Source organism: Engystomops pustulosus, chromosome 7 (assembly GCF_040894005.1).
Source record: "Engystomops pustulosus chromosome 7, aEngPut4.maternal, whole genome shotgun sequence".
Lineage (NCBI taxonomy): Eukaryota > Metazoa > Chordata > Amphibia > Anura > Leptodactylidae > Engystomops > Engystomops pustulosus.
The window spans coordinates 180,881,131-180,904,258 of NC_092417.1; the positions used below are offsets into that span (position 1 = coordinate 180,881,131).

Genomic DNA, 23,128 nt, shown 5'->3' on the forward strand with positions numbered 1-23,128 from the left:
GTTAGGTAGAAATGTTGGACCTTTGTTAATTTTTTGAGCAGCGTAAAGAAAAATTTGTAGATTTCTGTAGAACTGATGGAGAGGCCTGTCAGGAGAATATTACTGTGTTAGGGTGTTCAGCCAAACATTCCAGGATAAGGTCAACTTTTTGATTTTTAATTAAAGAAAACAACCAAATCCTGTGATATTCCCTTAGTGCAGCTTCACGACCAGGAGGTCTTCACAACCGATCTCACAGGAGATCCTGACTCCACGATCAAGCATGACCAAAGGATCAGGCATGGCCCCAGGATCAGGCTTGGTCCCAGGATCAGGCATGACCCAAGGATCAAGCATGACCCCAGGATCAGGCATGGCCCCAGGATAAGGCATGACCCCAGGATCAGGCATGGCCCCAGGATCAGGCATGACCCCAGGATCAGGCATGGCCCCAGGATCAGGTATGACCCCAGGATCAGGCATGGCCCCAGGATCAGGCATGGCCCCAGGATCAGGCATGACCCCAGGATCAGGCATGGCCCCAGAATCAGGCATGGCCCCAGGATCAGGCACTGCCCCAGGATCTCACTGCCACATAACATTAACTGACTTACCTAATAATAGTAATAATAATAATAATAATAATAATAAAAGAAGAAAGATCATATTCCACACCACAGTACAGATCATAGGCTACATATACAAATAAAACAAGACATTACAGAGTAATTGCATCGTCATATCAGAGAGAAACATCATTCTAGATAAAAGGGAAACAAACACACACACTACACACATAAATATACTCATACACACACACTACACACATAAATATACTCATACACACACTTAGCACATACTCAGTACACACCTGGATTTACTCATACACACACACACCTGAATGAGCTCATACATATACTCTGTATACACTTAAATATATTCATACACACTCTCAGTAAACACCTCAATACATTCATACACACACTTAGCTCATACTCAGTACACACCTGAATTATCTTGTCAGGCTCCAGGGGTAGTGGACTCAATGGACCACCGTGAATGATGGCGTAAGCCGTCACATCGGACCGAAATCTTAGTGGTACTCAGTTATCACCAGAGCTGCTGCAAAGCAGGTTGGACTTGCTGTGGTGTGGTACCACCAGGTCTCTCCACAGGTGCAACTTTGTCCGTGGTGGCAGCCAAGGCAAGGTGCAGAATCATGAGGCAAACTTGTGGTCGGGGACAGGCAGGAGGTCAGGACGGGCAGCATGGGATCGGAGTCAGGAGTGTAGTCAGGAACGGAACCGTAGTCACAATAATCACAATAACAGTGCAGGGCATGAGACAAAGCTTTCTCTAGTGCAGAAGGCACGACAATCCGGTAGGGAAGACAGGAAGGGGCAGAGAATTTATCAGAAATGGCAGCCAGCCAGCGCCGGATCGTGGAGAGGTGAGAGCCGAGACTTGGGTTCTGGGGCACACAGAGGAGCACTGGTGCACCTGCGACCAGAGCCATGAGTTAAGGGAGCACCAGTGACACATCTTATACATATACTAAGCACACAAGTGCATGCACTCAGACATGATATTACACATGCGCGCCATCAATCATTACATCATGTGTACAGCTCTTACCTGAAACACGACAGTTGAAACATGTATGACATCCCTCGAAGTGTCTTCTTAGCCATCAAGCAGTTGACAGAGAACATCCCTCCGATGATGACGTCTCCCTCCTGCATGTACTCATAGTCCTCGTAGGTGGAGAGAATTTCCAGAGAACAAGCCGAGGAGCGATCACCAAATACTGAGATAAAGGTCGGCACAAGGAGAAGGACGAGCAGCAGAATTTTTAGGAAACAAGGTTCTGTAAAGCCAGACATTGTGTCCATGGAGAATCCTTCACGTGACAGAGTAGATGCCTCACAAGGTCTGTAGATCCTGAGGTGTGAGGAGCCTGAAACCTGACGGCTTATATAGAGATTTACTACAAAGAAACCTGATTTTAGATGCTTCTTCTTCCTCACTGCTGGGACTATTCCTAACATATCTAGAGACACTGACTGTCGGAGAGAACATTTACGTATTTGCTAAAAGAGAAGTTTAACAAATTTATAGACACCCGATTTACTAATCCTGACAAACTTAGACCGGATGCTGTGAACCTGCCTGCAGGTCCATTTTTACACTGTTAAGTTTATTTTTAACCTATTTATTGACCTCCAGCTCTCATTGACTCCAATGATCTCAGAATAGTCAGCGAGGAAGGGTAGACATAGTCCTATCACCACGATCCACTTTCCAGGTCATTCCTCCTGTCCCTTCTCTCGTCTTCAGTTCTTTTCAAGTTCACACCATCAGACTTCCACCCATTCTTCCTTCAATCATGTCGCTATAATATTACAGGTGTTAACTGTTTAAATGCCACTGGCAAAGTCATCCTAGCACTAACACTAACGTCTTCAGCACTAACATGTTGTTTTGGGGAGGGTCATCGCTTACAACTCTCTGAATCACCTTCTCACTAAAAGCGAAACATCCTCAACTTTCAGACCGTATCCTTCTATAACTTTTGGTAATCACGGTTCTCATCTCCTCCTTCTCCTGTGCTATCCATGCTATTATTCATTCTACTCTTGGCCTTCAAAGTGTCCTGGATGAGGTGGCACCTCCTCCATCTGAACTTTTTGATATGCTGGTAACTTTGCATGTGCCCCAAACTCCTTTGGCGGTGCTCTAGGTGCGCCAAACTCTGCGGGCATATTATTGCTTGAAAGTTTATGCTAGTGACCTCAATGGAGTGACCTCAATGGCTAGTGACCTCAATTGAGCTCACCTGATGGAGTTGAAAGGTCTGTGCTGGGACTGATTGCGGGTGTTAAACTATTAAATGCTTTTACACCTCAATGGTGCATGGGAGCAGCCATTTTGGGAAGATCTTCACTGCCTGTGATGTCATAGCGGAAACCATCTCCAGGCTCCTTTTCTAAGTCAACTGCACCCAACTATATACTTACACGTAACATCATCCCTACCAGTGACTGTCTCTCTGCTGTCTCTCACATCCTGTCCTTTCTCTACCTGAAATGTAATTACTGTAAGACTGAACTTCTTGTTTTTTGGGTATTAACAAAACATGTGGCAACATTTTCTGACCCCCCCATTACTTTCTCATACTTGGCTGCACGGAGCTGTGATTGGTGTAAGTTCTGCAGGATGAGCTCATGTTTTTATTGATATCACTGTGGAGGCTACAGCTGGTCCCCTACTTAAGAGCATCCAACTTACAGACGACCCCTAGTTACAGATGAACCTGTGGATGTTGGTAATTTACTGTACTTTATCCTTAGGCTACAATAAACATCTATAGCAATTATCAGTGGTGTCTGCAATGAAGCTTTATTGTTAATCCGGGTTCTTATGACAACCCAACATTTTTAAAATCCAATTGTCACAGAGACCAAAAGAATTTGGTTGGTTGTTACAATTATAAAATATACAGTTCTGACTTACTACTGCCTGTATATGACCTTTTGTTCACTTTTTATTCAAATGTTTATAGGTAGGATAACGACAACGACTTTCATGGCAAGGGAAAAATATTTTTCTATTTTGATATAGCAATCATTTTGAGGCAGGGGGATACTTGGCATATTTGTTTTGTTTAGTTGTGTTATAGGGCTAAGGGGGGTATTCTACCGTTTGCCTTGTGTTTATTTTTAAAATGTTCTAAAAATTTATGTCCGGATCAGTGGTAGTGGACCCTCTGGACCACCGAGGAAGATGACTTAAGCCGACTCCTGGGAGCGGAGTTTAAGTGGTACCTCGTTGGACTTGTTGCGGTGTGGTACTACCAGGTTGTTCCACAGGCGTGACTTTGTCCGCTGTATCGGCCAAGGCAAAGTACAGAATCGTCAGACAAACTCTTGGTTAGGGACAGGTAGGAGGCCGAGACATTAGAAATGCATGGAACAGCTTTCTCTGAGTCATTAGGCACAAATATCCGGCAGGGGACACAGGAAGGGGCAGGAATTTATCTCGGCAGGAGGGCAGCCAGCGCAGGCTCTTTAATTCTTACGCACACGCCAGTGCTGGAGCCGGGAGAGTTAACAGGCAGGCAGGCTCCAGGGGCATAGTAAGGCACATCTGGAAAATAATGTCTGTAGAATATGCCCCTATACCTCTTGATTGGGTCATTCTGTGAGTGAAAAGGGTTTCAACTGTTCTGGCATCTTCAGGGAAATAGACATAGACCCAAAATCCATTTTAACAATCCCTTCCTTCTACATCTTGTTAGGTGCCCAAACAGAAGGCTGTGCCCAAATGTATGACAGCATTGTACCTGGGATTACCTAATATCATATACGTGGGTATAGACCACTCCCAGTGCAGCAAGAAGCAGAAGGGAACATAGGTTATCCAGCTTCTGAATCTTATCCACTTTTGCAAAATATCAGAGTTGCCAGAATATGGGAATCTTTGAAAAAACTCACATCCACTCGGGTCATCACTCTATGGATAATATCGAAATTTACCATTACTACATCAATGATCTGTTATTTATCTGCTCCGTCACACAAACAGAAGCTTTTCTAGAAAACCTGAATGACAACACCTGGGGGATCAGCTTCATTGTGGATATTCATAACATTCACATTATATTTTTGGATTTCAATGTACAACAAAAACAACAAAATTATCACGTCCACGATTTTTAAATCGTTACATCTAAGAAACCTGAAGGGTTTTGTATGTAGATGAAGCTGCTCCCATCATGGTGGTTGTCTACTCTACTACACACCTCACACATGTTGATAACACAAGGGATTGGTCCTTGCATTGATCTCTGGTCTTACCATTTAAGTGCAATGGTAGAGCCCCAAAGGTCAGTGATGAGGGTCCTGGACCGCTTTGTTCAGCCAAAAGTTTTGGATTTGGGTTTGGCATTTGGAGTCGTCCAGAAAAGGTGATTGATGGCCTGCAGGATAGCCCATTATCCAGCTTTTCCCACTAACTGCTAACACCTGTGTCGGTTCTGGCACTGATCACGGGTCTTAAACCTTTAAATCATGGGGATCAATGATTCTAGGGAAAATGACTTTGACATTTAACAACCATGAACGATGTCAGCACTGATTGTGGGTGTACGTGATGTCTTTGGGACTATTGTGGTTCTGTTGGGATGTCATTGATTTACTGGCCCAAAACATCCTGCATACTTCCTACAACATGAATGGGAAATTTCAGCTGTATTCAACCCATACTGTACCGGTTTCATACGCAAAGTATATAGCCACATTCATTGCAACGGGCAATATGACCATCCATATGAATTCTGCACTGTACCATTGACGGGTAAGACATCGAGTTTTCTCCTATGGAAAGGGGAGTGGTGAGCAGTGCTCCTCCCCTTCTTCAGCATATCGTATGCTACGTTGTGTGCATGAAGCCTTATTCTTAAGCTCAAATGTGAACTTAGCCTTTGAGGACATAGGACACAATGATGGAAATTGTCAGTTACAGCGAAATAGTTTATTCACAATAAGAAAAAAAAAACAATTTCTAAGTGAAACAAATCACTGCTCTGAAATACATGAATAATATCCGATTGTTACAGGAAATAACACAAACCTACACAAAAAGTGAAATAAATCCAGAGACTGCAGAAAATCTGTTTATAGAATTCAGGATCAGTGGTGTGACATAGGATGTTTAGGCTCTAGTACATATTTTCTTGTATTTAGCTCAGGCTTGAACAGAATTATATAACATTTTGGGAGAAATATACATCCCAGCAGCCCAGCGTTACAGGTCAGGATGGCAAATATCTCCACGGCCACCATGTATTTCCCTCTGGTGCTGAGATAAGCCGGGATCATGGCGATCCAGACACTGCAGAACACCAGCATGCTGAAGGTGATGTACTTGGCCTCATTAAAACTGTCCGGTAATGTCCTGGCTAAGAAAGCTGTAATAAAACTAACCGCAGCCAGAACCCCCATATAACCCAGGACAGAGTAGAACCAAAGATCTGACCCTTCATTACACTGAACTATGACCTTCTCCTTGTAAGAGTGTGTGTCCAGCTCCTGGAAGGGAGGAGAGAGGGTCACCCAACTCATACAGAGGACAACCTGGACCGAGGAGCAGATCAGGAGCACACAATTAGGGAGTCTCACTCCAGTCCATGTTCTCCACACACTTCCAGGCCTGGTGGCTTTGAAGGCGATGTAAACCGTGATGGTCTTGGCCAACAATGAGGAGATGGACACTGAGAGGAATATTCCAGTAGAGATCTGACGTAACATGCAGGTTATATCCCCAGGACGACCGAGGAACAAGAAGACACAGAGGAAGCTCAGCATGATGGAGACCAGGAGAACAAAGCTCAGGTTCTTGTTATTGGCTCTCACTATTGGGGTGTCCTGATATATGATGAAAAGCCTCATAATTATTGCAGTCATTGAAAGAAATAACATGGATCCTGAAAGAACAATCACTGAGATCACATCATTAGAGTAAAAGAGAAATTCAACCAGTTTGGAAACACATTTTGTCTTTTTATCATTGGGCCACTCATGGTCAGGACATCTCTCGCACTTTTCATTGTCTGTAGAAAATGAAATCAAGTAATAATCCATTACATCACGATAACCATTGGGGAAGCTATGGCGGTTTACAATGGTCACAACTTCTAAGGAGTCCACAAGTTGGGGGGGGGGGGGGAGCCTCAAAGTCCCCTTTTTAGCTCTGTGACCTCCTTTGATGTTGGGCAGTCTAAGTATCTTGAATCCTCCCCTGTGCTCTCTGCACTCAGAGTTCTGATACACAGTTGTAGAACTTGCCCTCCATTGGAAGTAAACTATGAACCAAGTGTGGATGGCTACATAGAAGAATGAGCACAAAAATGCCATAAATTGATCTGTATTGAGGAAATTGCGAAATAGTAAAGGGGATTTTTCTCCACCCTCATCCCCACAGGCCACTTCCAGCTGTTACAAACTAAATAGAAGAAACAGTCGTTGCGACCTACCAGATTTGTTTGATATTTCTCCTTCAGAACATGGAATACACCCATAACAACAAAAATATATGGAATTGCTCGGGACTTTTCTACTTCCAGGTAGACAACTGTTGCTGCATTGGGCATTTGGTATCTAAGTGCAAGAAACAGAACATTTTCTTTATTATATTTGATTGTTTTTTGCCTCCTATTATTTTCTGATAAGGTTTTACTACTTTTAAGTTTGCCGGATTTGCTCGGAATTGGGAAACTTTTGGAACCTTTGTAAAATTGTAAGTTTTCCATCCATCGACTGATCTCTTATCTCTTTGTGGCCAACAACTCTCCTACCTGTATAACTTCTTCCTCTGAAGCTCAATTTCTTTGTATCCATTCTTTATAGTATCCCTTTTTATACAGGGAAGTGCCTGATTAATAACTGTAAGAAGCTAGTCTAGTATCTGCAAAGCTCCCCGGCTTTCCTGCCTACAGTTTTTACTTATATTCCTTAGTTTTGCTTGTACTTTGACTACTTACATAATTACTAGAGATGAGCGAGTATACTCGTCCGAGCTTGATGCTCGTTCGAGTATTAAGGTACTCGAAACAGCTCGTTGCTCGGACGAGTATTTCCCCTGCTCGAGATCGAGCATTTAATTAAAAAAACACAGTGAAGAACAATGAAGAATAGAATAAAAACAGTGAACACAGGATCATTTAAGTGAAAAACACAGTAAAGAACACAGTGAAGAATAGATTACAGATGTTCGGCACATCTGCTTACTTGTCGGAAGATACGCGCGGAACGGTGCGAACAAAATAGCATGTGAAGAACAATATATATGTGTGAAGAACACATTGAAGAACACGGTGAGCAGGACAGAGACACCGGGGAGCAGCACAGAGACACCGGGGAGCAGCACAGAGACATCGGGCAGTGGCACGGAGACATCGGGCAGCGACACGGAGCGGGACGGAGACATAGGGGCACGGAGACATAGGGGCACGGAGATATAGGGGCACGGAGACATCGGGGCACGGAGACATCGGGGCACGGAGACATCGGGGCACGGAGACATCAGGGCACGGAGACATAGGGGCACAGAGACATCGGTGCACGGAGACATCGGGGCACGGAGACATTGGGGCACGGTGACATCGGGCAGCGGCACGGAGACATCAGGCAGCGACACGGAGACATCGGGGCACGGAGACATCGGGGCACGGAGACATCGGGGCACGGAGACATCGGGGCACGGAGACATAGGGGCACGGAGACATCGGGGCACGGTGACATCGGGCAGCGGCACGGAGACATCGGGGAGACTTCAGTGGAAGAAGAGCAGCGGATCCCGGGACAGCGTATCTCCCGACAAGTAAGCAGATGTGCTGAACATCTGCAATCTATTCTTCACTGTGTTTTTCACTTAAATGATCTTGTGTTCACTGTTTTTATTCTATTCTTCACTGTTCTTCACATCTGCTAACTTGTCGAGAGATAATATACGCGCGGAACAGTGAAGAATAGATTGCAGATGTTTGCATACATCTGCTAACTTATCAGAAGACATTTTCAATTAATTAACACATTTTATTCCCGAACCATGGTCCCTTTGAAAAATGCTCGAGTCTCCCATTGACTTCAATGGGGCTCGTTATTCGAGACGAGCACTCGAGCATCAGGAAAAGTTCGTCTCGAATAACGAGCACCCGAGCATTTTAGTGCTCGCTCATCTCTAATAATTACATAGTTATACTGTTAAAAAGACACATGTCCTTTAAGTTCATTTAAGGAAGTGAAGGGATTGGATGAGGAAGGGATTTAGGGGAAATAATTCTATAGAGCATAGCTTCAATGTTATTTAGGGGTAAAAAGGCATCTAGACCCTTCTTGAAGCTCTCTGCTGTCCCTGCTGTGACCAGCGCCTGAGACAGGCTATTCCACAGATTTACAGTTCTCACAGTAAGAAAGTCCTGTAGCCTCTGGTGACTAAATCTTGTTTTCTCCAGACGCAGGCACCGCCCCCTTGTCTTTTGATTTGATTCAACCTGGAACAACTGAAATCATGAATCAATAAATGAATCATGCCCCCTCATAATCATGTTCCCTCGTAGTCGCCAAAAATCTAATTGTTTTAATATTTCCTCATAACCAAGATCCTTCATATCCTTTATCATTTTTGTAGCTCTCCGTTGAACCCTCTCCAGCTCCAGGGCCTCCTTTGTATGGACTGGAGAACTGGATGGGATATTCCATTTGAGGCTGAACCAATGCCTTTTACAGTCTAATATTACATCCCCATCCCCAGAGTCCAGATCTCTGATACATGACAAGGAGGCAGGGATGTGCGTACCGGGCTGCCGGAGCCAGCACTGAAACGCGGCAAGGTAAGGAAGATGGTGGGGTTCCCATGCAGCAGAGAGGGACATGGGTGCGCCTGCAACTTGGGACGTGGGTTGCAGGATCACCATGACAGTATCCCCCTTCGGCCTCCCCCTTTTCTTGGACTGGAGTAATTTTTTCAGAAGGCCACAGACCAAGATGTTAACCTCCAGCTCCTAGGATCTTTCCTCTGGCCTGAACCCCTTCCAGTCAACAAGAAGAAACCGCTTCCCTCTAACCGTCTTCATATCCAGGACTTCCTTTACTTCGAAGACATAGGTGGAATCAGCCTCAGGAGCAGGAGGAGGCACATGCCGAGAGAAGCGGTTCAGGATGACTGGCTTCAAGAAAGCCGTGGAAGGAGTTTGAGATGTGCATGGAGGGAGGAAGGTGAAGCTTATACGCCACAAGATTGATGCTCTTCAGTACTTCAAATGGACCCAGGAATCGAGGACCAACCTTATAGCGGGGAATCTTCAAACGGACGTACCTAGAAGACATCCATACTTTGTCACCTGGGGAGAAGACTGGAGGAGACCTGCACTTCTTGTCTGCATGGGTTTTGGTGCGGGCGGATGCCCAGAGTAATGACTGATATGTTTGTTCCCAGATGGATCTGAGGTTTCGGACGAATTCTTCCATGGCAGGAACTCTCAGCAAGAGGGAGAGGTGGACCAGGATGTTGTCCATTCACAATGAAAAATGGAGCTGAGCTGGCAGATTCAGAGTCCAGAGAGTTGTAGGAGAATTCCGCCCATGGCAGCAGAGTTGAAAAGTTGTCCTGTCGGGTGGAGACAAAATGGCAGAGATAGCAGCCTAGGGTCTGATTAAACCTGTCACCTTATCCATTACACAGTGGATTGTATGCAGATGTACAGCTTCACTTGTAGTTGACCGCACAGGGATCGCCAGAAACAGGAAACAAACTGGAGACCACGGTCCAAGACAATGGGGGTGGTTTACTAGGGGGCCGATTCGCATTTTCCCTACGTGTTACCCGAATATTTCCGATTTGCGCCGATTTTCCCTGTATTGCCCCGGGATTTTGACGCACGCAATCGGATTGTGGCGCATCGGCGCTGGCATGCACGCGACGGAAATCGGGGGACGTGGCCGAACGAAAACCCGAAGGATTTGGAAAAAACACGCGCAGCAGCACCACCCGGTGGACAACGGAGGAACTGCCTTGATGGATCCCAGCCGGACCCGAATCTACCGCAGAGAACACGCCGCTGGATCGCGAATGGACCGGGTAAGTAAATCTGCCCCAATGTGCAAGGGAAGTCCATGAAGCTGGAAGAAGTGCAGGAAGAACAGGCTGGCAAGGTATGTAGCTGATGGCACACCTGGAAGAGGAACAAAGTGGGACATCTTGGAAAAAATTTCAGTTACCACCCAGATGGCACTATTACCAGAAGAAGATAAAAGTTTCATAATAAAGTCCATAGCCATGTGAGTCCATTGGCAGCTTGGTATCGGCAATGGAAGAAGACCAGCAGGTTTGAGACGAGATGGCTTGTTTCATGCACAAGAAGTGCAGGAGCCCACAAAATCCTGAACATCCTTGACCAGATCTGTCCACCAGTAGAAACGGGAAATGAGGGCTACAGAGCGTTGCACTCCAGGGTTCCCAGCCACACAAGAGCAATGTACCCAATTCAGTATCCTCTTCCGAAGAGCAGGTCGGATGTAGGTCTTACCAGGAGGAAGCTTCCGCAGATCCACAGGAATCGCGAGTAGCAGGCGTTGAGGTGGAACAAGATGTTGGGGAGCAAGATCTTTCCCCACAACATCCGAGGCACGTGAGAGAGCATCTGCCTTAACATTCTTCTGTGCAGGATGGAAATGTATCAGGAAGTTGAAGCGGGAGAAGAAGGGCCTGTCTTGGATTGAGATGCTGGGCATTCTGGAGGTGCAGGAGGTTTTTGTAATCAGTATAGGTACTGACTGGATGACGAGCACCCTCCAGAAGATAACGTCATTCATCCAAAGCAAGTTTAATGGCCAGAAGCTCCTGATCACCAATAGAGTAGTTCCTCTCTGCGGTTGAAAAGTTTTTGGAGAAGAACCCACAGGTGAGAGATCAGCCTTTGGGCCGCTTCTGGGTGAGAACGGCTCCACCACCAACATATGAGGCATCAACCTTCAGCAGGAATGGTTTCAGCAGAAATGGTTTCTCAGTATCAGAGAACGGAAGCAGATGAAAAGGCAAACTTAAGCTTAGTGAAAGCCTCTTCAGCTGCCGCAGGCCAGAGCTAAGGATTGATGTTCTTCTTGGTCAGGGCCACAATAGGAGATACCAGGGAGGAGAAATTTGGAATAAACTGCTGATTGTAATTTGCAAAGCCCAGGAACCTCTGGATAGCTCAAAGTACCACTAAACAGGGCCACTGAAGAACTACGCAGGCTCCATCTTTAGTCCCTTGTCAGAGATAATGGGGGTCATTTACTAAGGGCCCGATTCGCGTTTTCCTGACGTGTTACGCAAATATTTCCAATTTGCGCCGATTTTCCCTGAATTGCCCCAGGATTTTGGCGCACGCGATCGGATTGTGGCGCATCGGCGCAGGCGTGCACGCGACGGAAACCGGGGGCGTGGCCGAAGGAAAACCCGATGGATTCGGAGAAACCGCCGCATGTAAAAAAAAAAAGTGTCGCTGGACACGCGCTTACCTGCACCCACCAATGGATCGTGAACTCCGGCGGACCTCGGCGGACTTCAGCGCAGCAGCGACACTTGGTGGACGTCGGAGGAACTGCCTTAGTGAATCGCCGGAAGACCCGAATCCACCGCAGAGAACGCACCGCTGGATCGCAGATGGACCGGGTAAGTAAATCTGCCCCAATATACCCTAGGAATGGAAGACTCTTCTGAATGAATTGGCACTTCTCGAGCTTGGCAAATAGGCGATTGGCCCTTAGGCGCATGTGAACTTGCCGCACATGGGTCAAATGGGACTCAATGTCCGTGGAAAACACCAGGATATCGTCTAGATAGATCATGACACAGGTACAAAATACAGGTTTCTGAAAATGTCGTTGACAAACTCCTGGAACACCACTGGTGCGTTATGGAGTCCAAAGGGCATAACAAGGTACTCAAAGTGCCCATCTCGAGGTTTTGGGAACACATAGGGGATACACTCGACCCCGTGGATGAAATGTATCCGGCATCAAGTCTATTGGGCAGTCATAGGGTCGGTGTGGTGGCAGAGTCTCTGCTTGCTTTTCTGAAAAGACATCAGCAAAGTCTTTGTATGAAGCTGGGACACCCCCCAGTGGCTTGGTGGACACCAAAGAGACCGAGATGGACACAGGATGAGGAACCACCAAACAGCGAGACTGGCACTTTGGTCCCCAGCGAAGAAGCTCCCCCGTCTGCCAGTTGGGTAGCACAGAAAAAGACAGTCTTTCCTTGTGCAATGAACTGACTTGCAGAAACAGAGGCTTGGTGTGGTACCGGACCAAATAAGAGAGAATTTGGCCACTGAGGTAGGAGATGACCAGCAGTTTCTCATGACGGACCACAGGGAGATGATGCTGGGAAACCATGGCAGCATCCACAAAGTTTCCTGCAAAGCCGGAATCCAAAAAGGTGAAAATCTGGAACTACCTGTCCCAGAGCTCGACAGAATGGGAATATTCAAATGTGGAGAAGCTTTGCTCTCACCTCTGGACGCTTTTCCCAAGGACCCTAGGTGTGTGCATTTACCAGACGCTGTGGACAGACTGGACAAGTCTCAAGAAAGTGCTCCAGGTTGGCATAATAGAGGCAGAGGTTCTTCTGTCTTCATCTGGAGCGCTCTTGAATAGTCAGACAAGCTCTATACACCTGCATCGGTTCCTCTGTAGCAGACACAGAAAGTGGCTGAGAAGGTATTTGGAAGACAAGAGCCCGGCAGGGCAGACGTCTGGTCCTGACTTGCAATTGTTCCATACACTGCTCCTCAGAGTACTCAGAAAACCGGATAACAATCTGAGTGGCCAGAGAGATCAAGAGCAATCTGCTGAGTGGCCAGAGCAATTTGTTGAGACTGTTGAGCCACGATGGTGGTAAGATTAGCTAGGTCTGGTAGCAGAATCTTGGCAGGATCCAAGGTCGGATCTTACAATCAGGATTAGTGGTAGTGGATCCTCTGTACCACCGCAGACAATGACGTAAACCAACACCTGGGAGAGGAGTCTAAGTGGTACCCAGTTTTCACCAGAGCCCGCTGCAATGCGGGTTGGACTTACTGCGGCGTGGTACCACCAGGTTGCTCTACAGGTGTGACTTTGTCCACTGTGGTGGCCATGGCGTAGTACAAAGTCGTGGGGCAGGAGCATGGTCAGGGACAGGCAGAATGTCAAGACAGGCAGCATAGGATCAGAGTGGGGGATATAGCGGTAGGTCAGGGAAAGCAGCACAGGAGCGAAGTCAGGAACATAATCGAGGTCACAACAGGAAATCAGTCTAAACGCACAAGGCAAGGAAAACAGATTTCTCTCAGGCATATAAGCACAAAGATCCATCAGGGGACACAGGAAGTGGCCGGGCAGCACCAAATATTGTTCGCCGGAGCCAGTTCTGGGAGACGGCGGGGGTCCCGGGCAGTGAAGAGGGGCATGGGTGCACATGCTTCCCGGGATGTGGGTTGCAGGAGCACCTGTGACACTTGCTGTCTTCAGAGGAAGCTGACTGACATTGTGCTGTTATTTAATTTTTGATCTACTAGTACTCCCAGGTGCTTCTCAATGAGAGACTGGGGTTTACTCCCCAAAGGACATATGTTGCCTGTGGAGTATTATCCACAGTAAGTATGTGCATAAGCTTACATTTATCCACATTGAACCTCATTTGCCAAGTGGATGACCAAACACTCAGTGTCCAAGTCACCTACTCCCATCCCCAGACTGTATAACACTGCATAGCTTCTACTACTCCCATCCCAATTTTCTCTGCATAAACCCAGGTTTGACACTCCCTGCTTGACCCTTCGAGTGTTACTTGTGTTAGGTAGTTGGAACATCCCATCCAGCCGGCCTTCATCATCTTTCGAGACCAGATACAGCTTCACTACTATACTTCGATTGGGAGTTTTGAGTATCACACCACCCAGGGGTTTTAGGACAGACTGAGACCCAGGTTGGCTTTCATCCTGTTCCCCAAATATCAGAATTAAAACACGACCAGGACCTACTAGAATTCCATAATTCCTTATGAAACTGCACCTCGGGGAGTCCCTGCTATTCTACCAGCCACCTGCTCAGCCAGAGGTCCTCTCCCTCAAACATTGCCAATGAGCTGATAATACAGGACCTGCAGTGATGGAATATTCTTGTATTTTCCGCAGGGACTTAGTTCTGTCTGGACACCCCCAAACAATAACCATAGAAGAGAATAACATTCTCATTAGTGTCATATCCTAGTGACCTGACATTAGTGTCCAATATAGGACAACCCATCAAGGTTTTTGCATTTGAACAAGGTCTTGGCAATCAGAGTCTGACCCACAGAATCCCATCATGGTGATGCGTTACCTTGTTGTTGATGGTTTTCCATATAATTAAGCTTTCATTAATGACATAGGATGGAAAGGTCTCCAGACTGACAATTGCAGGTGAGATGTAGCCCACAGCCCTGGAGAACAAGGTCTGATTGACTATGATGTGGTTATGAACGTGATATTCTTGTGGTATTTCTCCAGAGCTTGTGAAAACCGGCTCCCCAAACCTGGTCAAATGTTTTAAAGCGCGATAAACCTAGGGATGTAAATAACATTATATAACTATGAAGAGGATTTATACAGCAGATCTCAGAGAGTCGTGTGGTGGGGAACAACATGAACTCCTGACATGTGCCCCACATTTTATTGTTAGCCCATTGGGGAACATTTACTACGGCCGTGCATGTTGTTTTAGGCACAAACTTCTTGCAACTATATTTAAGAAGTGTCTGCACCACATTAGTGTTGCATGCCACAGTTTTGTGGCACACCCTGCCCTAGGCATCATGAGACACAAATTTCTGCACTGAAGGGGCATCCGGTGCTCAGTCGGATCGTTGGGAGTTGTTTCACACGCCCCATGCTAAAGGTGCACCAAGAAAAAGTGGTGCCCTCTGTCGGGGCAGTGCAGGGGGCCCAAGATTCATGCAGGACATAAAATCCTGAATCTGGTGACCCCCTGCACTATACACAGGGCCCTGCACATGGCACGCACACACACTGCCCATGGCACGCACACACACTGCCCATGGCACGCACACACACTGCACATGGCACGCACACACACTGCACATGGCACGCACACACACTGCACATGGCACGCACACACTGCACATAGTAAACACCGCACATAGTACACACCCTGCACATGGTACACACACTGCACATGGTACACCCATTCACATAGTAAACACCGCACATGCTACACATTGCACATAGTAGACACCCTGCACACAGGACACCCTGCACACAGGACACCCTGCACATAGTACACATACTGCACATAGTACACACACTGCACATAGTACACACACTGCACATGCTACACATTGCACATAGTACACACTACAGATAGTACACACACTGCACACAGGACACACATTGCACATAGGACACACACTGCACACAGGACACACACTGCACACAGGACACACACTGCACATGTCTTAGTAAATGTGCCCCATTATTTTTACTTTGAACCTCTAGGACCCTCCATTTACAACAATGGGGTCAGGTGCTGTAACCACTATATGATGGAGCCAGGGCCGATTCTAGCCTTTTTGCTGCCTGAGGCTGCCCCCGACCCACATTTTAAAAATGTTGGGTTGTCATAAGAACCATGAGTAACAATAACGCTTAGTTGCAGACACCTGTGATAACTGTTATAGCTGATTATTGTAGTCTAGAGCTAAAGTGCAGTGAATCACCAACACTTGTTTGTAAGTCGGGTGTTAAGTAGGGGACTGCCTGTAGTTGATAAAAAGATCTTATACAGATGAAGCGTACTGCTATACCGATAGAATATACAGTAGACACCAGATTAGTTCAGTCGCTACAAATGGAAAATACTATTCGTAGCTGATTTTATGCAGGTGGAATATACAGTACGGTATTTGGTAGAGAATTAGTTCACTTTATGCACATGGGGCTACATAGCTGCTATACAGATGGAATATACAATAGTGGATACCAGATTAGTTCAGTATATGAAGAATACCATTTGTGACTGAATTAGTTCAGTCTGTGCAGGTGAAATAAGCAGTAGCAGATGGAGGATTAGTTGTTGCAAGTAAAGTATATAGTAATTACTAGTATCCTCAGCCTATCTATACAAAGCTGAACAAACATCAATAGGTAAGCTTAGAGCTGAGGTAAAGAGCTTTGTGGGGATTTGGCCCAGTAGAGACCGTGGTAGCGGGGTGCTGGGATGCAGTTCACAACAGTGACACCAAAGTACAGTCCAAAACAGGTCTCGCCTGTGTTTATTTCAGCAGGTACAAAATAAAACAGCCTTCACATTCAGGCATCAAAAACTAAATAATATCCTACCCGTCAGGGTGCTAACTATACAGTGATTCTCTAACTCACCACTAACAAAAAACCACTTGGCTGCTCCAGGCAGAGAGGTCAAGGCTGTGTGCTCTCCAGCCTCCTTCCAGAGAGAGACAACACTCTAAAGCTCTGCTGAGCGGTTTTAAAAAAAAGGCTGATTGGGGCTGTTCCCACCACCTGTGTCCAAGGTGCTGGACAACCCAACCTCAGCACTAAGGCCTTGCATAATAGCAAAACCTAGGGGAAACATACCGCCCATCCACAGTTAACCCCTTCAGTGTCTCACATACCCTCCCCCTCTGTTTGACCCTGTGGGGGCGAACACTTTTGGCCATCAGACAGTGGGTACGAGACAGGGCATCGGCATTCCCATGCAGCTTTCCTGCTCGATGTTGTACGGTGAATTTGAAATTCTGCAGCATTAGGAACCCAAATAAACGAAAATAACGGCTCAGCCAGGCTCCAGGCAGTGCATTTAACGTCCTTTATTTATGCATGAAAGTGCAACATCCACTGTGTGGGGAAACAGCAACAGCTGACGCGTTTCGGGCAGGTTAACCGTCCTTAGTCATAGCTGACACATTGTATACTAACAAACTTTAAATACTAAAAACACTGTCTTAAGCCCCGCCCCCAACACCTTAAGCCTTAAGCATTAGGAACCACCTTGTGACCCTGGCGTTCCTCTCTTTGGCCTGACTCATCCAGGTGAGGGGAGAGTGATCGGTCACCAGTGTAAACTGTCGCCCTACCAAGTAATACCTCAGGGATTCCAGAGCCCATTTTATCGCCAAGCACTCCCTCTCAACTATACTATAGTTCTTCTCAGGAGGTGTGAGCTTGCGGCTCAGGAATGTCACGGGATGTTCCTCCCACTACTTGGGACAGGACAGCCCCTAAGCCCACGTCTGCATCAGTCTGCACAATAAAGGTCTTGGTGAAGTCAGGGGTGATCAGTACCGGTCCCTCGCACAAAACCGTCTTAAGTCACTGAAACGCCCCCTCAGCCTCTTCACTCCACTTTACCATCACCGCCCTGCTACCCTTGGTCAGGTCAGTCAGGGTTGCCGCTATGGTAGTAAAATCGGGGATAAATCGCCGATAATAGCCCACTATGCCTAGGAAAGCCCTCACTTGCTTCTTGCTCATAGGTCGTGGCCACTGCTGGATCGCCTCCACTTTATTTACTTGGGGTTTGATGACACCTCGCCCAATATGGTACCCCAGGTAACGGGCCTCTTCCAGACCCAGTGCACATTTTTGGGGGTTCGCTGTCAACCCTGCTGCCCTCAGGGAGTCTACCACTGCTTGTACCTTGGCCAGATGACTCTCCCAATCGTTACTATAAACTATGATGTCATCCAGGTAGGCCGAGGCATATCTCCGGTGAGGTTTTAGCACGAGATCCATTAACCTCTGGAACGTGGCGGGAGCCCCATGTAGCCCAAAGGGAAGTACCACGTACTGAAATAGCCCATCAGGAGTAACAAAAGCGGTCTTCTCTTTGGCCCTGTCAGTAAGGGGTACCTGCCAATACCCTTTCGTCAGGTCAAGGGTGGAGAAGAACCTAGCCTGTCCAAGTCGTCCAACCTGGGCATGGGATAAGAATCAAATTTGGACACCTCGTTCAACTTCCTAAAGTCATTGCAGAACCGTAGGGAACCATCAGGTTTGGGAATCAACACAATAGGACTCGACCAGTCACTTTTAGACTCCTCGATAACCCCCAGGTCTAACATCTGCCTGACTTCTTCGGATGTGGCTAGCCGGCGCGCTTCAGGGACCCGGTAGGGTTTTTGGTGTACCCGGATGTGGGGTTCGGTTATGATGTCATGCTTGATGACTGAAGTACGTCCCGGTAACTTAGAGAACACATCCACGTTTCGGAGCACAAACTCCTTTGCTTCCTGAATCTGGGCCCTGGAGAGGGACTCCGAGATCCGTACTTCAGGCACCTTGGCATCGGGTACACCTACCTCCGGTGTCACCTTCTTGGGGACAGACGCTTTTTCTACTCCCACGGCCATCAGGGACTCTCTTTCCCTCCATGGCTTTAGGAGGTTCACGTGGTATATCTGTTCGGGTTTCCTTCTCCCCGGCTGAGATACCTTGTAGGTTACCTCCCCCACTCTCTCCATGACCTCATATGGTCCTTGCCATTTTGCCAAGAACTTGCTCTCAACGGTGGGCACCAGAACTAGCACTCTATCGCCTGGGTTAAAGGTCCTGAGTCTGGCTGACCTATTGTAGACCCTAGATTGGGCCTCTTGTGCCCTTGTCATGTGCTCCTTTACAAGGGGCATTACCGCCGCAATGCGGTCCTGCATAAGGGAGACGTGTTCTATCACACTACGGTGGGGGGTCCTCTCCTGTTCCCAGGTCTCCTTGGCTACATCCAAAAGCCCACGTGGGGAACGGCCGTATAACAGCTCAAAGGGTGAGAAACCTGTGGAGGACTGGGGAACTTCACGTATGGCAAACATCAAATAGGGCAACAAACAATCCCAGTCCTTCCCATCTTTGCTGACCACCCTCTTTAGCATCCCCTTCAAGGTCTTGTTAAACCTCTCGACCAGGCCATCTGTCTGAGGATGATATACCGAGGTGCGGAGCTGTTTAACTTGCAGTAATTTACACATCTCCTTCATTACCCTAGACATGAAAGGGGTACCCTGGTCAGTCAAGATTTCCTTGGGGAGGCCTGTGCGTGAGAATACCTGGAACAGCTCCCTAGCAATATTTTTGGAGGAGGTGTTCCTTAATGGAATCGCCTCGGGATACCGCGTAGCGTAGTCCAGGATAACCAGGATGTATTGGTGCCCCCTTGAGGATTTGACTATGGGGCCAACCAGATCCATTGCAATCCGTTCAAATGGCACTTCTATGATTGGTAGCGGGACCAAAGGACTCCTGAAGTGGGACACCGGGGCAGTAAGTTGACACTCAGGGCAGGAGCTACAATACCGGTTTACCTCCTCCCACACCCCGGGCCAGAAAAATCTCTGCAGGATCCTCTCTCGGGTCTTCTCAGCACCTAAGTGCCCTCCCAGCACTCTAGCACCAGCCTACGGTGAGATTGGGGTACTACAAGTTGCTCAACCTCCTCACCCCGTATCTGGTCGACCCTGTACAACAGTTCCCCAACAATCACCATTCGGGGGTATATTTTGTCAGCCCCTGGTATTTGGAGTACCCCATTTATCACCTTAACATTCTCCCGTGCTTTAAATAAGGTAGGGTCCTGTAGCTGTGCAGCCCCAAAATTTTCACGGGAAATCTCAAGGTCCGGCATGTCGGCCACCTCCTCGTGGCCCTCGACCTCACCAGCTAGGACCTCTAGGGGAGAGAATTCATCACATGGGGTCACCCCTACTGCTGGTGTGGGTACATCGGCCTCAAAGGGTTCAGGGGCCAAGGCCGGACATACCTGATGTCCATTATCTGCAACAGCACCTGAGGTGGGTCTTCGTCTCCAGAGGTCCCAAAACACCGGTAAGTCTCTGCCGATAATAGCCTCATGAAACAGGGTCCCCACCACCCCCACTTCATGGGTAATAGTACCACAAGGGGTATGTAGGTTGATGACAGCAGTGGGATATTCGCGAGTGTCCCCATGTATACACAACACTCCCACTTTCCGCCCACTGTATAGTCCAGGATCAACCAAAGTTCCCCGCACCAGGGTGACCAGACTCCCTGAGTCTAGCAAGGCTTCCACTGTGTGGCCCCCGATTGTGACCATACACACTTGGGGTTCGGCATCCGTGACCAACTCGGCTGTCAGAACCGGCCGGGCAAACAGTGACACTCGCCGGGTCTGGTTGCAATCCATTGGCTCCACTGACAGTGGACAGTTGGCAGCAATATGGCCCATTTCATGGCATCGCCAGCACTGGATACGGCTATGACCTCACTGGGTTTCTGGGTATCCACGCCCCCCAATGAACCCCCTCCCAACCTGACCTGCCTCCCCTTTTCCGCAGTAGCAGTCTTGCCAGATGGCTTGGTGACCTTGTCACTGGCACTGCTTCGTGTGGGAGAGGTAAGTAGAAGATCCTCCGTAGCCCGATATCTCTCTACTAGGGACACGAGTTCCTCAGCATTTGTGGGACCGGCCTGTCCAACCCATCGCTGGAGCCGAGAGGGCAGAGAACGGGTGAACTTGTCAAGAACCACTCTCTCTACCATCTGTGCTGGGGTGCAGTCCTCTGGTTGTAGCCACTTCCGGACAAGATGGATCAGGTCATGCATTTGGGAGCGTGGGGGTAGTTTTTCTGAGTACGCCCATTGGTGGACCCGGCTGGAGCGAACTTGAACGGTGACCCCAAGACGAGCCAGAATCTCCGCCTTTAGCTGGGGGTACTCACGGGCCTCCGTTTCACTCAGGTTGTAGTAAGCCTTCTGCGACTCGCCGGTCAGGAACGGTGCCAGGACATCTGCCCACTGCTCAGCCGGTAACTCCTCTCGCTCAGCTACTCGCTCAAACACAGTGAGATACGCCTCCACATCGTCGGTCGCCGTCATCTTTTGTAAAGCCTTCTGCACTGCAGCCCGTGCGGAATGCTGGACAACCGGGTACCCTTGCAAACCAGTATGGGACCCCTCAGTAGTCATCGCTTGCGGTGCTGCCATAACGCCAGAAAACTTTTCCATCATCAGCTGGAACATGGCTCGGGACTCTTCCTGCTGTTGCTGGAGCATGGCTTGCTGCTGGCGGGACCTCTCCTCCTGCTGCTGGAGCATGGCTTGCTGCAGCTGCCGATTAGCCTGGGACTCTTCCTGCTGCTGCTGCCGATTAGCTCTGGCCTCCTCCTGCTGCTGGCGGGACCTCTCCTCCTGCTGCTGGAGCACGGCCTGCTGCTGCTGCCGATTAGCTCTGGCCTCCTCTTGCAGGTATTTAATAAAGTCCTCCATCTTGGCTTTATCCTGCAATTTGCCTGCTGCTTTCACCCAGGCCATGCAATGTTGCAGGATGTAGCAAGCCTTTCAGGTGTGTGTCTTTTGAACTGCCCGCATCCTCCACCATATGTGGGGATTTGGCCCAGTAGAGACCGTGGTACCGGGGTGCTGGGATGCAGTTCACGACAGTGACACCAAAGTACAGTCCAAAACAGGTCTCGTCTGTGTTTATTTCTGCAGGTACAAAATAAAACAGCCTTCACATTCAGGCATCAAAAACTAAATAATATCCTACCCGTCAGGGTGCTAACTATACAGTGATTCTCTAACTCACCACTAACAAAAAACCACTTGGCTGCTCCAGGCACAGAGGTCAGGGCTGTGTGCTCTCCAGCCTCCTTCCAGAGAGAGACAACACTCTGAGCTCTGCTGAGCGGTTTTAAAAAAAAGGCTGATTGGGGCTGTTCCCACCACCTGTGTCCAAGGTTGCTGGACAACCCAACCTCAGCACTAAGGCCTTGCATAATAGCAAAACCTAGGGGAAACATACCACCCATCCACAGTTAACCCCTTCAGTGTCTCACAGCTTATAAAATATTTGGGGAAGTTTTCCCTTCATGCACACACCAAGGGTTAACAACCTGATATTGGAGCACATCCAGCCCCTCTGCTTCTGGTCAGTACCTGAGCTCTGTTCTTTACTGCTCTATGGCACAGCAGGGGTTACAGCCAGCATTTCAGAGGCTTCCCCCTCACTCAGCGGCTCCTTCCGGCAAACCTGTGACACCCCACACCCGGCCTGCACGTGTGTAGCTGGATCCAGTGACTCTTCAGGTCCTGAGACTCGGCACACTCCTGGGCTCCTCCACCTGCAGTCTCCTGCTGCTCCTCCTGTCCACCGGTCTCCCTGCACAAGGTCCAGAGAGCGGGAGCTTCAATCATAGCTCCTGACTCCTGTTAGCTGAAAATGGAGGCCTGTAGGACACGGGAACATGCCAGGAAACGGGAGATGCTTTCAGCGTACGCTGTCAGGTCACAGCATACGCACCACAGCCCCCCATCCCATCTCCGCTCTGTATATTAATTGTGTCAGACGCAATTCATTTCATGGTGGGTGATTCTGGTGGCAATGGGTGCCCGAATCACCCACATTACAGACGCGCAGGGTGCCGCTCTCATCAGGGCTCGGGCATCTGCCGCCTGAAGCGAGATTTTCATCTCGCCTCATGGCAGATGCGGCCCTGGATGGAGCTATAGGTTGTGTTCTGATACTCCTTACAATGTCTATAAGAAAGCTGAATATAACTGAGAACACCAGTTCACTAT

At 48.1% G+C, this 23,128-nt stretch overlaps 1 protein-coding gene across 1 annotated transcript in view; it reads right to left on the bottom strand.

The window, feature by feature from the left end:
* Positions 1-5,669: 5,669 nt before the first annotated feature.
* Positions 5,670-23,128, bottom strand: part of LOC140070289 (vomeronasal type-2 receptor 26-like) — a 37,199-nt gene continuing 19,740 nt past the window's right edge. Inside the window, exons 7-12 of the mRNA XM_072116643.1 lie at positions 14,886-15,107; positions 14,353-14,503; positions 12,798-12,937; positions 11,019-11,195; positions 7,013-7,136; positions 5,670-6,589 (exon numbers count right to left, since the gene is read on the bottom strand). Coding sequence (XP_071972744.1) covers positions 5,670-6,589; positions 7,013-7,136; positions 11,019-11,195; positions 12,798-12,937; positions 14,353-14,503; positions 14,886-15,107 — 1,734 coding nt within the window. The remainder of the gene's footprint in view (positions 6,590-7,012; positions 7,137-11,018; positions 11,196-12,797; positions 12,938-14,352; positions 14,504-14,885; positions 15,108-23,128) is intronic.